Raw genomic sequence first — 13,948 nt, 5'->3', positions numbered from 1 at the left:
GAGATTACGGCATATATAACCATAGGAAACATGCCATGTCATGGTTTTTAATTCACTCATTCCTCATCGTCCTCATCTTCCTCGTCATCGTCATCGTCATCTTCCTCGGCTTCGGATACTTCCTGCCCAAGGTCTTTCAGGCGTTTCTAGAGAAAGTACAAGTTAATTGCAGCCCTTTTGGTATTGCTATTGAGTGGCTCACCTTGTCTTCGTTCCTCTTAGCCTCCAAGTCTCCGAACACAATCAGGAGGTCCTCTAGTTCGGATTGGGCTGACTTGCGTGCTTCTTCTTTCTCTTTAACCTCTGATTTCAGCTTTTCCAACTCTTTCCGTAACTCATCGATCTCTTGGGTGGATTTCTGCGCAACCGATTCGTTCTCCTTTGCCTTGCGAGCTTCTTCGGCCTGATCCTTGGCTTCCAACTTGACCTTCTCCAACTCTCTTTGCAACTCTGTAATTTCTGTTTGGGTGGACTTGCGAGCCGCTTCTTTTTCCTTGACTTCTAACTTGGCCTTTTCCAGCTCTTTCCGCAATCCTTCTGCTTCGGATTTTGTCGACTTGCTTGACTTGCGAGTTGCGTCTTCTGTTCTCTTAGCTTCTGACTTGACCTTCTCCAGCTCTTTCCGTAACTTGTCTGCTTCGGATTGTGCTGATTTACGAGCTGCGTCTTCTGCATTCTTAGCTTCTGACCTGACTTGCTCCAACTCTTTCCGTAACCCTTCTATTTCCGAATTCGCTGATTTGAGAGCTGCCTCTTCTGCTTTCTTGGCTTCTGATCTGACCTTTTCCAGTTCCTTCCGTAACCCTTCCGCTTCAGATTTTGCCGATTTACGAGCTGCTGCTTCTTTTTCTTTGACTTCGGACTGGGCCTTCTTTAACCTTTCTCGTGCCTCCTGCAGCTCTTGCGCGGATTTGCGCTCAGCTAACTCACTCTGCCCTGTTTTCTGCTCCGCCTCCTCAGCTCGTTTTTCTAGAGCAGCACACTTGGAGGTATAGTCATCATGTACAGCCTGAATATCTTGCGTAGCTTTCTCTTTGGCCGTATCGAGTTCCTTTTGTAATCTCTCATTTGTGATCTTATGTTCAGCGGAGTTGCTCTCGTTTTGTTGCTTGAGAGCCTCAACCTCTGACTGTAGACTATGGATAGTTTGGTTGAGGTTGGATACTTCAGCAGCATGCTGTCTCTGGCTCTGGCTAGCCTCAAAGTCGAGCTTTTGAACAGTATTATGCAAATTTGAAACTTCTGCTGCATGATTTTCGTTTGCCTTGTCAGCACTGGATCTCAAGGCTTGGATAGTAGCTTTGAGATTAGCAGCCTCTCCAGTATGCTGTTCTTGGGCCCGTCCAAGTTCCGCTTCCAGTGATCGGATCTTCTTCTGCAGATCGGCTACCTCAGCTTCATGGTGCTGTCGAGCTTTGTAGCTCTTTTTCTCGTATTCAACGGAAGTCTCTTTCAGCTGATAGTCGATGGTCCGGAGCTGTTCGCCATACTGCTTTACGAGTTCATTTTTCGCATGTTGATGTTGTTCCTCCAGCGCTGCTAGTTCTTGCGCATGATGTTTTTGAAGCGACTCGTTGATTTGCTGTATTCTAGTTATTTCCATGGCACTGGTTTCCCGGGCTTTTCTGTATTCAAGCTGCTCTTGTTCAAGTCTATTGTGCAAGGCAACTAGATCAGATTCCAGTTTCTGCACTGCCTGGCTCCTTTCTTCGAGTTCAGCTTTCAGAGAATCAACCAGTTCACGCGAGACTCCTCTCTCAATGCCGTTCGTAATAACTGATATCTCCAACCCTGGTTCACGATCGATGGCACGAATCATACGGCCAAAGTTATCCTTGAGGAAGTCCACGAATGTCTTGTCGAAAAATATTTCAGGTAGCCCACCCTCGTACTGCCCACCGACAGTTTGTGGCAAGACTTCAAAGTCCCGAACCATAGGAGATTCCCTGAATCTTGTTATCTTATCAATATATTGCTCCCTGCCCATTTGTTCGGTCAGTAATTGGTGCAAAGTCTTGCGAGGGATGGGCGAATCCTTCGAGGAGAACTCATATATGACACCCAACAAAATAGTGCATAGGCCAGACACGAGCACGTTAGAAACATAGCGATGTTTGATTTCTTGCAATAAGCTTTGGATGCTGCTGCCTTCTCCAAGGAAATCATTGACGGCATCGGGTTCTTCAAAAAGCCAACCACAGAGCAGCATCAAGTATCCGACAGAGATTCTTTCATCGTCACCCCGTTGCATGCCAGTAAGTAAGTTGCCTACTATTGACTGGATGCAAGTTATGACTTCCTCCCCACTCTCAGCATCGCCTTCCGTAACCTCCATGGCTATTGCTTTTGCCTCGGCGTTCTCAAAGAGTAGGTGGAACATTAGAACAGAAGCCATCCAAGTCTGATATGGGTCAGCATTCCCACGAGATTCTGGTGGGAGAAGCAAAGCGGTCAGAATATTTGGGATCTCATCTTGTCCGCTCAAATGACCATCGATGGCTCTGCGCAGAACATGGACGCGAATTCCGGCATGGTTTGCGAAGAAGGCCTTGACACATTCACAGGCAGCTAGGCGCGCATCGAGCAGCTGTAGTGTAGCAGGCTCAAGGCTCAGCTTGAGTAATGCTTCGATTACATTAATTGGTTGAAGTCCTTGGTTTGCTAGCTCTCCATTAGAAGCACCTTCTGCAGGCTGTGCGCCCCAGAAGACCTCAACATCCCCAAACCTCTCCTGTAATGGCTGGTTCCCGCGGATCAAGTCCGCACATGTTGCCAGTGCCTAGGTAAGTCAGCACTATCTAGCAAAGTCATGGGTATAATTATTGAAAGGCAAACCTTGGACGTAACATTGACACTAAACCTCTGACTGAAGGCTGTGCTCAAAACTTGCTCCATAACGCCACTGTGCCAGAAGGCCATTTGGTTAGCGGGCGTGTTGATCCCACCCCGAACTAGGAATAGCTGAATAATAACCAGAAGACCCCAGATGTTCTTGTCTCGCTGAGCAAGAGTCCATTGCGGAGTGGGTTCATCTGATTCCTGTTCATGGTTGACATCAGCAAGGAGCTTTGCCAATCGCTTGACACATCCCGTCTCCCGAAAATAGGACTGATTGGATATATTAAGTCTAAGAAGGTTCGCGAGCAGAGAGAGACAGTCTTCGATGACCTCTGACCCGTGTGACAAAGAGCCTTCTTTTTCGATTAGGGTAAATAGAAGATCGAACGCATTCTCAAAGGCAACGAGTTTTTGCAACTCCTCCGAGGAAGGTGTCAGGGCAATGAGGAGCAGTAAGGCTTCTAGAGATAAGAGGGTTGTTAACAAAAGGGACCCTAATAGCTGCATGACTATTTCACGGATTCTATCCTTGGCGTACCATTTCGAACCGGCTCTCGAGCGTCGCCCAGGGCACTGACTAGCCTCGGAATACCCAACGGAGCTGTTAGAATACACTCCTGCGTCCTCTCCGGTCGCGCACTAGAAATTTGAAATATCAATTGCAAAGAATATAAGCGGGAGTAGAAGTCGCGAGTATCAAGAAGGTCAAGAAGAGCTGTTATATTGTCTTGTCGCTTTCGCTCCGTTAGCAACAGAAGCAACCGGTGGATAGTAGGGTGACACACCTGAGTAAACTCATCGGATAGCCAAAGAGCTATTTCATCAGATGCTTCAGGCTATGTAATATTCATCAGTGTACGCAATTGATACACATGGTAACAAGGATAACTAACGCTGCTCTCATCGGGAGAAAATAACATCAACAGGGCCTCCAAGACCACCTTGACCGTATCTACATCCTCTTGATCATTCCTGAGACAGCCGATCAATGGTCGCAGCGCGCCAGATGCAACAGAGGCAGGATAGATTTTCGCGAAGCTTCTCAGGCCTTGAATTGCCGCCCGTCGGTCTTCCAGTAGAGTCGCACTTTGAAGTCTACTGCTGAGAGTGTTGATTGTATCCGTTGCCGTTTGTTTGGCCGGCGCCTGCGATTCGAGAATTCGAAACATCGTTATTGATTGCTTGTAATATCATGATCACCGCCAGCCGCGGATATACCAGATATTAGGCATTGAATGACCGGTGAATAAACCCTCCGACTGTGGGGGTTAGTTCACAAACAAGGTGAGTTGTTCATTCCGAAGCTACCCAAGAACAATAATAGTTAGACTGGCCGGGGCCTTCAACCGTGCCAAGGGTCCGCTAAGCTTAACTCCCGGAACCGCGATAAGAGAAGCGCCGAACACCGTCAAGTGTACTCGACGGGTACTGGCACCGCAGAGACTTTCGAGGTCTTTATTCCATCGCCCCTTGGACTTTGCAAGGGCCGACTTCCATTAACCTTGCGCTTCTGTGTCTTCTTGCGCATTTTTTTTTCTGGTTCACAGTATTTGCAGGGAGAGAGCTCTTGCAGGTTCAGTGAGCTATTCAGATTAGAAGTCCGGAATTGCGACAGCCCATGGAGTCTGCTACGAAGTTTATCTGAATCGCGATAATTTCCTCTTTCGCCTTCCCACCGTCTTTTTACACATCTCTAGCTTTTACCGGCTTTCACGTCTCTTGATTTAGCCATAATGGGTGTTCCCGCACTATTCCGTTGGCTCTCCAACAAATACCCGAAAATCATTTCGCCCGTTATTGAGGAGCAGCCCTACGAGGTCAATGGAGAACAGATCCCGGTCGACACCACGCGTCCGAATCCCAATGGGGAGGAGTTGGATAATCTATACCTGGACATGAATGGTATTGTCCATCCATGTACTCACCCAGAGGGAAAGCCTCCACCGGCAAACGAGCAGGAGATGATGTTGGAGATCTTTAACTACACCGACCGAGTTGTGAACATGGTCCGCCCGAGGAAACTCCTGATGATCGCAGTCGGTATGTTTTTTTTGTCTCAAAGACGCTGAAGATGAACCGCTAACAGGTTTGAAGATGGTGTTGCGCCGCGAGCAAAGATGAACCAACAGCGTGCACGTCGTTTCCGCTCTGCGCAAGAGGCTAAGGAGGCGGATGAGAAGAAGGAAGAATTCCGGAAACAGTTCCTCAAGAAGAGCAAAGGGGATCAGGAGATTCACGAAGAAGTTATACAGAAGACGTGGGATAGCAACGTCATCACCCCCGGAACTCCTTTCATGGACATTCTCGCTGCATCCCTGCGCTACTGGATTGCTTATAAGCTTAACACAGATCCAGCTTGGGAGAAGGTTTGTCATTGATACCCAGTTCATCGAAACCACCTCTAACCTATGCAGCTCAAAATCATCATTTCCGACGCGACAGTCCCGGGAGAAGGAGAACACAAAATCATGGAGTTTGTCCGGTCGCAACGAGCTGCGCCAGAGCATGATCCGAACACTCGTCACGTTATTTATGGTTTGGTAGGCTTGTCGAACGATTCTTTGACCAATTGATACTTGTAACTAATGTTTACCAGGATGCCGATTTAATTATGCTGGGTCTCGCTACTCACGAGCCTCATTTCAGAGTGCTTCGAGAGGATGTGTTCTTTCAGGAGTCTAAAGCTCGAACATGCCACCTATGCGGCCAGGCAGGCCATAAGGCTGAAGAATGCAGAGGCCAGGCAAAGGAGAAGAACGGACAATTTGATGAAAAGGGCAAAGGCACATCACTGAAACCATTTATTTGGCTCAATGTTTCTATCCTCCGAGAATATCTTGCCGTCGAGCTGTACGTTCCGCATCAACCGTTCCCTTTCGACCTGGAACGAGCCTTGGATGATTGGGTCTTCATGTGCTTTTTCGTAGGTAATGATTTCCTGCCGCACTTGCCCTCTTTAGACATCCGAGAGAACGGCATCGACACTTTGATAGCAATATGGCGAGACAATATCCCTGTTATGGGAGGTTACTTGACTAAAGACGGCCATGTTGAGTTCAAAAAAGCTCAACTTATTCTTCAAGGGCTTGCAAAGCAAGAAGATGCTATTTTCCGCCGCCGCAGGCAAGTGGAAGAAAAAAAGCTCGCGAACGAGAAGAGGCGCAAGGAAGAGGCACAGGCCCGAGACCGTGCCAGGAAACGACGAAGGAGCTCCCCTAATTATGAACCCTCTGAGCCTCCCGCAAGCAACCGAGCCCGCGGCGGCGGCGGCGACTCAGCGCCGCCTAATGACGTGGAGTTAATCATCCCTGGTCGAGGAGAACTATCACGAGAAAACCGAGAGCTGACTCACAGCATGGTAGTCAATCGTGGGGCTGTCTATCGGGCCAATATGGCTAACAAGAGTGCTGCGGCTATTTTGAAGAGCAAACTTATGAAAGGTTCACAGGAGGGTGACGACACTGCAGAGTCCACTCCGATGCCAGACGCAGACGGAGCTTCAGACAGTAAAATAGAACCGACATCACCATCCGTTCTTGGCAAAAGAAAGGCAGAAGAGCCAGAGGGCGAGACAGACACACCCGCCGACAACACGGACTCTACCCCTAAACCTTCCAAGGATGATGAGATGCCTCCTGATACTGTCCGCCTCTGGGAAGAGGGTTACGCTGATCGTTATTACGAGCAAAAATTTGGCGTGGATCCTCAGGACAAAGAGTTCCGCCATAAGGTCGCGCGAGCATATGCTGAAGGCCTAGCGTGGGTTCTTTTGTATTATTTCCAAGGGTGCCCATCATGGAATTGGTACTATCCTTATCATTACGCGCCCTTTGCGGCTGACTTTGTGGATATTGGTGATATGGAGCTATCTTTTGAGAAGGGGACGCCCTTCAAGCCATTCGAACAGCTCATGGGAGTCCTTCCAGCTTCGTCAAACCACGCCATTCCCGAAGTGTTCCACGATCTCATGCAGGACCCCGAGAGCGAAATTATCGATTTTTACCCTGAAGATTTTGCAGTGGATTTGAACGGCAAAAAGTTCGCTTGGCAGGGAGTTATTCTGCTACCGTTCATTGATGAGAAGAGACTTCTGGCCGCCATGGAAAAGAAATACCCTTTGCTCTCCGATGATGAGAGGCATCGCAATACTGTTGGTCGGGAGGTCTTGCTGCTATCAGACGGCCATCCTCTATACCAGGACTTGGTTGCCAATTTCTACTCGAAGAAGCAGGGCGCCCCCAAATACACGTTGAATATGCGAGTAAGTGAAGGTTTAGCAGGTAGAGTCGAGCGCAACGAGACGTATATTCCACATAGTTCGTTGGTGTCCTCGCTCGAAGAATACGGCATGCCCACTTTGGAGGATGATCGGTCCTTGACGTAAGTATTTGTTCTCCCCCCTAGCTTGCATTTCTACTACAGCTGGCTGATATGTGTAAAGCGTCAACTATGAGATCCCCAAATCAAATCACATCCACAAATCTATGTTGCTGCGAGGCGTCAAATTTCCTCCCCCAGCACTAGACAATGCCGACATTCAGGCTACCAGATCTAAGGCTCAACACTCGGGCCGCTCGTTTGGCGGTGCACCGTTTCGCGGTGGCCATGGGAACAGGGGCGGTCGAATCAACTACGCAAGCGACCGACCAAATCCTTTTGCAGCGCATCTCGATCCCAACTTCATGCCCCCATCAAATGCAGGCGCTCAGGGGATGCCTTCTGGCTGGGCTCCCCCAGTACCGGGATCTGCGAACTTCTCCCGGGGTCCCCCACCTCCCCCCCGCGGAAACCACCGGAATCATTACGGCTCAGGACATGCTCAGCAACAAGGTTATCAGCAGACGAACTATGGGCGAAACGACTACTATGGCCGCGGTCAGCAGGGACATCAGCATCAGGGATCCTACGGCAACCAATCCGGTCAATATAGCGGACGGCAGTCTGGCTACGGAGGGGCTGAATATCGAGGCGGAGGCTATCAACGCGGAGGATACCAAGGCCAAGGTCAAGGCCGTGACTACTACAATTCCAGGAACCAGGGTGGATATGGTCGCTATTAAGACCACTCATTTGGTTAGTTGCTTAATGGCAGCCATGTATACCGTCCGTGTACTTTTTTTTTTTTTTTTTTTTTTTTTTACAGATATGTGTTTCTATGTTTTGAACCGCTAAAGAACGGAGTTCTTGGATACCAGAGAGAAAAGATGTGGAGATAGCATCAGGTCGGATGGGTTCAGAAAAGATAAGTGATGTAACAGATACAAATCCTATAGCGCTCAATCAATACATGAAATGATGGGACGATCACTGGCATTACCAATTCTGCAGATCTGTCTGGCCAGATACTTAAACCGGAAAGCGGTGGGGAGAACGGAAGGCGCAGATCATTGGCAGTTCTGCGAGTCCGGGGCGACATCGGAGAGCGAACGGTGAGTCAATTCATCTTCATCCGGAGGAATTTTTGGTCAAACACTACCGCTTACTACGAGGGCAACAGAGCTACCCATAAGCTCTCGTTTTCGCGTTTTGTCTGGTTTCTTTTTCGGTCGGAGCGATTGTAGTCAGATTTCCTTGAGTCATCTGTCAGCAATTGCTTTTTCTTAATTATCGTTCTTGACCATTTTATTCTCCGAGCCCTGCCCCGCTCCAGATCTCACTGACAAGTGATCGATACAACGTGCGATTCTCTACCAACTCCAGAGTTGGTGCTTGCGATTGCGCGTCAGACGGACACCTGGAGCTCTTGTAATTATCCACAGCATGATCTAAAACGACTTATCGATTTTCTTCACGTCGAATACTGTTGCAAATTATCCTGGTTACACTTAGATCCCGTGCAACTCTCCAACAATGGCCGAACCCACTAAGATAAAGATTTTGGGACAGGAGAGTATAATCGCTGATTTCGGTCTTTGGCGCAACTATGTCGCTAAGGACCTGATTAGCGGCTGTCCCTCCACAACCTACGTTCTCATCACCGATACGAACATTGGATCGATATATACCCCCGGCTTCCAAAAAACCTTCGAAGATGCCGCCACCGCCGTTTCCCCCGCGCCACGGTTGTTAGTATACCATTGCCCCCCGGGGGAGGTCTCTAAATCCCGGCAGACCAAAGCAGATATTGAAGATTGGATGTTGAGCCAAAGCCCCCCGTGTGGCCGTGACACTGTGGTTATCGCGCTGGGCGGAGGTGTCATTGGAGATCTGACTGGGTTTGTTGCCTCGACCTATATGCGTGGTGTTCGATATGTCCAGGTTCCGACGACCCTCCTGGCTATGGTGGATTCGTCAATTGGTGGAAAGACTGCGATTGATACTCCGCTAGGAAAGAACTTGATCGGCGCAATCTGGCAGCCGACAAGGATCTACATTGACCTGGAATTCTTGGAAACACTTCCCGTTAGGGAATTCGTCAACGGCATGGCTGAGGTTATCAAAACGGCTGCCATTTCTAGTGAAGAAGAATTTACTGCATTGGAGGACAATGCTGAGGCGATCTTGACTGCTGTCCGAAGCGAGCGTAAGCCGGGCCAGCGTTGGTTTGAGGGTATTGAGGACATTTTGAAGGCGCGGATTCTTGCATCGGCACGTCACAAAGCCTACGTTGTCTCTGCAGATGAACGAGAGGGCGGCCTCCGAAACCTTCTCAACTGGGGTCACTCCATTGGCCATGCTATCGAAGCAATTCTCACTCCTCAGGTTCTTCACGGAGAGTGTGTTGCTATTGGTATGGTAAAAGAAGCAGAGCTCGCCCGGCATCTTGGCATTCTCAAGGGGGTTGCTGTAGCCCGTATTGTCAAGTGCATCGCCGCTTACGGTTTGCCCACCTCGTTGAAAGACTCGCGCATTAGAAAACTCACCGCCGGAAAGCATTGCTCAGTTGATCAGCTGCTTTTCAACATGGCTCTCGATAAGAAGAACGATGGTCCGAAGAAGAAGATCGTTCTTTTGTCGGCTATTGGACGCACGTACGAGCCAAAGGCTAGTGTAGTTCCCAATGAGGATATCGGCGTTGTCCTTGCCCCCAGCATCGAAGTACATCCTGGCGTAGAGCCAGCATCTAACATTATCTGCATTCCTCCAGGCTCAAAGAGTATCTCCAACCGAGCTTTGGTTCTTGCTGCTCTTGGTTCTGGAACTTGCCGCGTCAAGAATCTCCTTCATTCGGACGACACTGAAGTTATGCTGAACGCTTTGGAGAGACTCGGTGCCGCAACTTTCTCCTGGGAAGAGGAGGGCGAAGTGCTTGTAGTAAACGGTAAAGGCGGAAATCTTCAAGCAAGCCCCTCTGAGCTCTACCTCGGTAACGCAGGTACTGCCTCGAGGTTCCTCACCACTGTCGCAACCCTTGCCAATGCAAGCAGCGTAGATTCAAGCATTCTCACTGGCAACAATCGCATGAAGCAAAGACCCATTGGCGACCTGGTGGATGCACTGACAGCGAATGGTGCATCGGTCGAATATGTGGAGCGGAAAGGCAGTCTTCCTCTCAAGGTAGCTGCGTCTGGCGGGTTTGCGGGAGGAAGAATCAACCTTGCTGCTAAAGTTTCTTCTCAATACGTATCGTCTTTGCTTATGTGTGCCCCGTACGCCAAGGAGCCTGTCACATTGAAACTGGTGGGTGGTAAGCCCATCTCTCAGCCTTACATTGATATGACAACGGCAATGATGAGATCCTTCGGTATCGATGTGCAAAAGTCCACGACTGAGGAACACACATACCATATCCCTCAGGGCCGTTACGTTAACCCTGCCGAGTACGTTATTGAAAGCGATGCTAGCTCTGCAACCTACCCTCTCGCAATTGCAGCGATTACTGGAACGACATGCACTGTTCCGAACATTGGATCCAAATCCCTCCAAGGTGATGCCCGTTTTGCTGTCGAGGTCTTGGGGCCCATGGGCTGTACCGTCAAGCAGACTGACACTTCGACCACTGTCGTCGGACCATCCGATGGTATCCTGCGGCCGCTGCCGAATGTGGATATGGAGCCTATGACGGACGCATTTCTTACTGCATCTGTTCTCGCTGCTGTCGCTCGTGGAGACGGCGCGAGCCATACCACTCGTATTTATGGAATCGCAAACCAGCGTGTAAAGGAATGCAATCGTATCAAGGCCATGAAGGATGAACTCGCCAAATTCGGCGTCGTCTGCCGGGAGCACGATGATGGTCTTGAGATTGACGGAATTGACCGCTCAACTCTTCGGCAGCCGGCCGGCGGCGTCTACTGCTATGATGACCACCGCGTTGCTTTCAGCTTCAGTGTCCTCTCTCTTGTGGCTCCTCAGCCGACCCTCATCTTAGAAAAGGAATGTGTAGGCAAGACATGGCCTGGCTGGTGGGACACCTTGAGGCAGAAGTTCTCGGCCAAGTTGGAGGGTAAAGAACTGAAAGAAGAGGAATCATCACCTCTTGCTGGTGCCGGAAGGGCTACTGCTTCAGTCTTCATAATCGGAATGCGTGGCGCCGGGAAGACTACTACTGGGCGCTGGGTCGCGAAGACCTTGAATCGTCCTTTCGTCGATCTTGATACCGAACTGGAAAACGTTGAAGGTCAGACAATTCCAGACATTGTCAAGCAGCGCGGCTGGCAAGGGTTTAGAGATGCCGAGCTTAGCCTCTTACAACGCACTTTGAAGGAACGTTCCAGTGGTTATGTTCTCGCATGTGGTGGGGGTATAGTTGAGATTCCGGAGGCCAGGAAGTTGCTCATTGATTATCATAAGAACAAAGGTAACGTCATGCTAATCATGCGCGATATTAAACAAGTGATGGACTTCCTCAACATCGACAAGACCCGCCCCGCTTACGTTGAGGATATGATGGGTGTATGGTTGCGCAGGAAACCATGGTTCCAAGAGTGTAGCAACATCCAGTATTACAGCCAACATGCTACGGGTAAGCTCGCTAAGGCTTCAGAGGATTTCACTCGTTTCTTCAATGTCGTCACCGGCGAGGCGGACAGCCTGAGCATCATCAAGCGCAAGAAGCATTCCTTCTTCGTGTCTTTGACCTTGCCCGACTTACGAACTGCTGGCGATATCTTAGAGAAAGTATGCGTGGGATCCGATGCCGTGGAACTCCGCGTCGATCTGTTGAAGGACCCAGCATCGGATAGTGACATCCCGTCAGTCGACTATGTGGCCGAGCAGATGGCTTTCCTGCGCAGCTATGTTTCGCTTCCGTTGATATTTACGATTCGCACTAAGAGCCAAGGTGGTCGATTCCCAGACGATGCGCACGACGCTGCAATGGAGCTGTATCGCCTCGCATTCAGATCTGGCAGTGAATTTGTGGACCTCGAAATCGCTTTCCCTGACGAAATGCTGCGCGCTGTCACAGAGATGAAGGGCTATTCGAAGATCATCGCATCACACCACGACCCTAAGGGAGAATTGTCATGGGCGAACATGTCTTGGATGAAGTACTACAACAGGGCTCTTGAATACGGCGACATCATCAAGCTTGTCGGTGTTGCAAAGAATCTAGATGATAACACGGCGCTCAGGAAATTTAAGAGCTGGGCAGAGGAAGCACACGAGACTCCATTAATCGCTATCAACATGGGCGACAATGGACAACTCAGTCGTATCCTAAATGGTTTCATGACCCCAGTGTCTCACCCTAGCCTACCTTTCAAAGCTGCTCCTGGTCAACTCTCTGCGACCGAAATCCGCAAGGGGTTGTCCCTGATGGGAGAGATAAAGCAAAAGAAGTTTGCAGTGTTTGGCACCCCCGTCTCAGGCTCTCGCTCCCCGGTCCTCCATAACACCCTCTTCTCCCAGGCGGGCCTTCCTCATGAGTATGGTCGTTTGGAGACGGCGAACGTTGAAGACGTCAAGGACTTCATTCGGTCCCCTGATTTTGGGGGCGCTTCTGTAACAATCCCTTTGAAGTTGGACATCATGCCCTTACTAGACCACATCACACCAGAAGCCGAAATCATTGGCGCCGTGAACACTATCATCCCTGTCGCTGATGGAGACAAGCCAGCGCGCTTAGTGGGATCCAACACTGACTGGCAAGGAATGACCCTCTCTCTCCATAACGCCGGTGTTGAGACTGCCAATAAGGATGCCAGTGCTCTCGTTATCGGTGGCGGTGGTACTGCCCGGGCTGCCATCTACGCTCTCCACAGCATGGGATTCTCTCCCATCTATGTTATTGGACGGTCGGCTCCCAAGCTCCAGAGCATGGTCTCGACCTTCCCCTCCAGCTACAATATCCAGGTCATCGACAGCCCGGAGACACTAAAAACAATTCCCACCGTGGCCATCGGCACTATTCCTGCCGACAAGCCGATCGACCCCGTTATGCGTGAGACCCTCTGCCATATGTTCGAGCGCGCCCAAGAGGCCGATGCCGATGTGGTCAAGACGGGGGAGAAGGCACACCGTGTTCTTCTTGAGATGGCCTACAAACCATCCGTGACGGCATTGATGCAGTTGGCTTCCGATTCCAATTGGCACACTATTCCCGGACTTGAGGTCCTGGTTGGTCAGGGATGGTATCAGGTAAGCTCCAAACCGTATACGTACTCGATTCAATATCAGAAGCTGACTCGGTATATAGTTCAAACATTGGACTGGGATTTCTCCCCTCTACGAGGATGCAAGAGCCGCCGTGCTTAGCTCCTAGTTCTGCTTAGATGTGTCTAATAAAGTTTTCCTTTAAGTTGCTCTCAATAAAAGCACTGTTTTAGACAGTATTGCATACAATATAGTGGGTACAGAAAAAAGTGCTTACGTTCTATGATAGTAGCATTCTATATTCTATAATTATCTCTCACACGTGAATTTTGTCCTGTATTTTCCATTCCGCAGATCCGCTTTGCCTAGCCCTCGCACACATAACTAGTCTATCACCGAGATTCTTGTGCGAGTTAACTTCTAGTAGATCATGACACAAAATCTACATACACGACCTCTAATAGTTCAAAAGTAAGATTTAAAAAAAAAATCATGTCTCGTAATCAAGAAATGCTAATTCCCCATCCAAAAAAAAAAAAAAAGAAAATGTAAGGGGAAAGAAAATTGAAAAAGAAAAGGAGTACCCAGATCTGTGTCCAGCCTAGCACAATGCAACGGAATCACACTACTACAC

The 13,948-nt window shown here is 49.4% G+C and overlaps 3 protein-coding genes across 3 annotated transcripts; 2 read left to right on the top strand and 1 right to left on the bottom strand.

The window, feature by feature from the left end:
• Window positions 1-56: 56 nt before the first annotated feature.
• F9C07_3655 (putative intracellular protein transport protein) lies at window positions 57-4,007 on the bottom strand (the record flags this gene model as incomplete). Its single annotated transcript, XM_041291760.1, has 6 exons — window positions 57-146; window positions 203-2,779; window positions 2,836-3,299; window positions 3,377-3,572; window positions 3,624-3,674; window positions 3,732-4,007. 6 exons carry the CDS (start codon window positions 4,005-4,007, stop codon window positions 57-59), a joined length of 3,654 nt encoding a protein of 1,217 aa, XP_041145946.1.
• A 564-nt stretch (window positions 4,008-4,571) lies between these two features.
• On the top strand, window positions 4,572-7,898 carry F9C07_3654 (putative 5-3 exonuclease; the record flags this gene model as incomplete). Its single annotated transcript, XM_041285774.1, has 5 exons — window positions 4,572-4,878; window positions 4,933-5,204; window positions 5,253-5,378; window positions 5,435-7,218; window positions 7,280-7,898. 5 exons carry the CDS (start codon window positions 4,572-4,574, stop codon window positions 7,896-7,898), a joined length of 3,108 nt encoding a protein of 1,035 aa, XP_041145945.1.
• Window positions 7,899-7,954: 56 nt separating this feature from the next.
• On the top strand, window positions 7,955-13,892 carry F9C07_2156336 (uncharacterized protein). The gene is made up of 2 exons (XM_041291764.2): window positions 7,955-13,359; window positions 13,418-13,892. The coding sequence occupies exons 1-2, from the start codon at window positions 8,689-8,691 to the stop codon at window positions 13,481-13,483; spliced, it is 4,737 nt and encodes a 1,578-aa protein (XP_041145944.1). The 5' UTR covers window positions 7,955-8,688; the 3' UTR covers window positions 13,484-13,892.
• The last annotated feature ends 56 nt before the right edge of the window (window positions 13,893-13,948 follow it).

The sequence above is a fragment of the Aspergillus flavus genome, chromosome 4 (assembly GCF_009017415.1).
Source record: "Aspergillus flavus chromosome 4, complete sequence".
Lineage (NCBI taxonomy): Eukaryota > Fungi > Ascomycota > Eurotiomycetes > Eurotiales > Aspergillaceae > Aspergillus > Aspergillus flavus.
The sequence above is the reverse complement of the archived record's forward strand: the minus strand, read 5'-3'. Positions and strand labels throughout refer to the sequence as shown.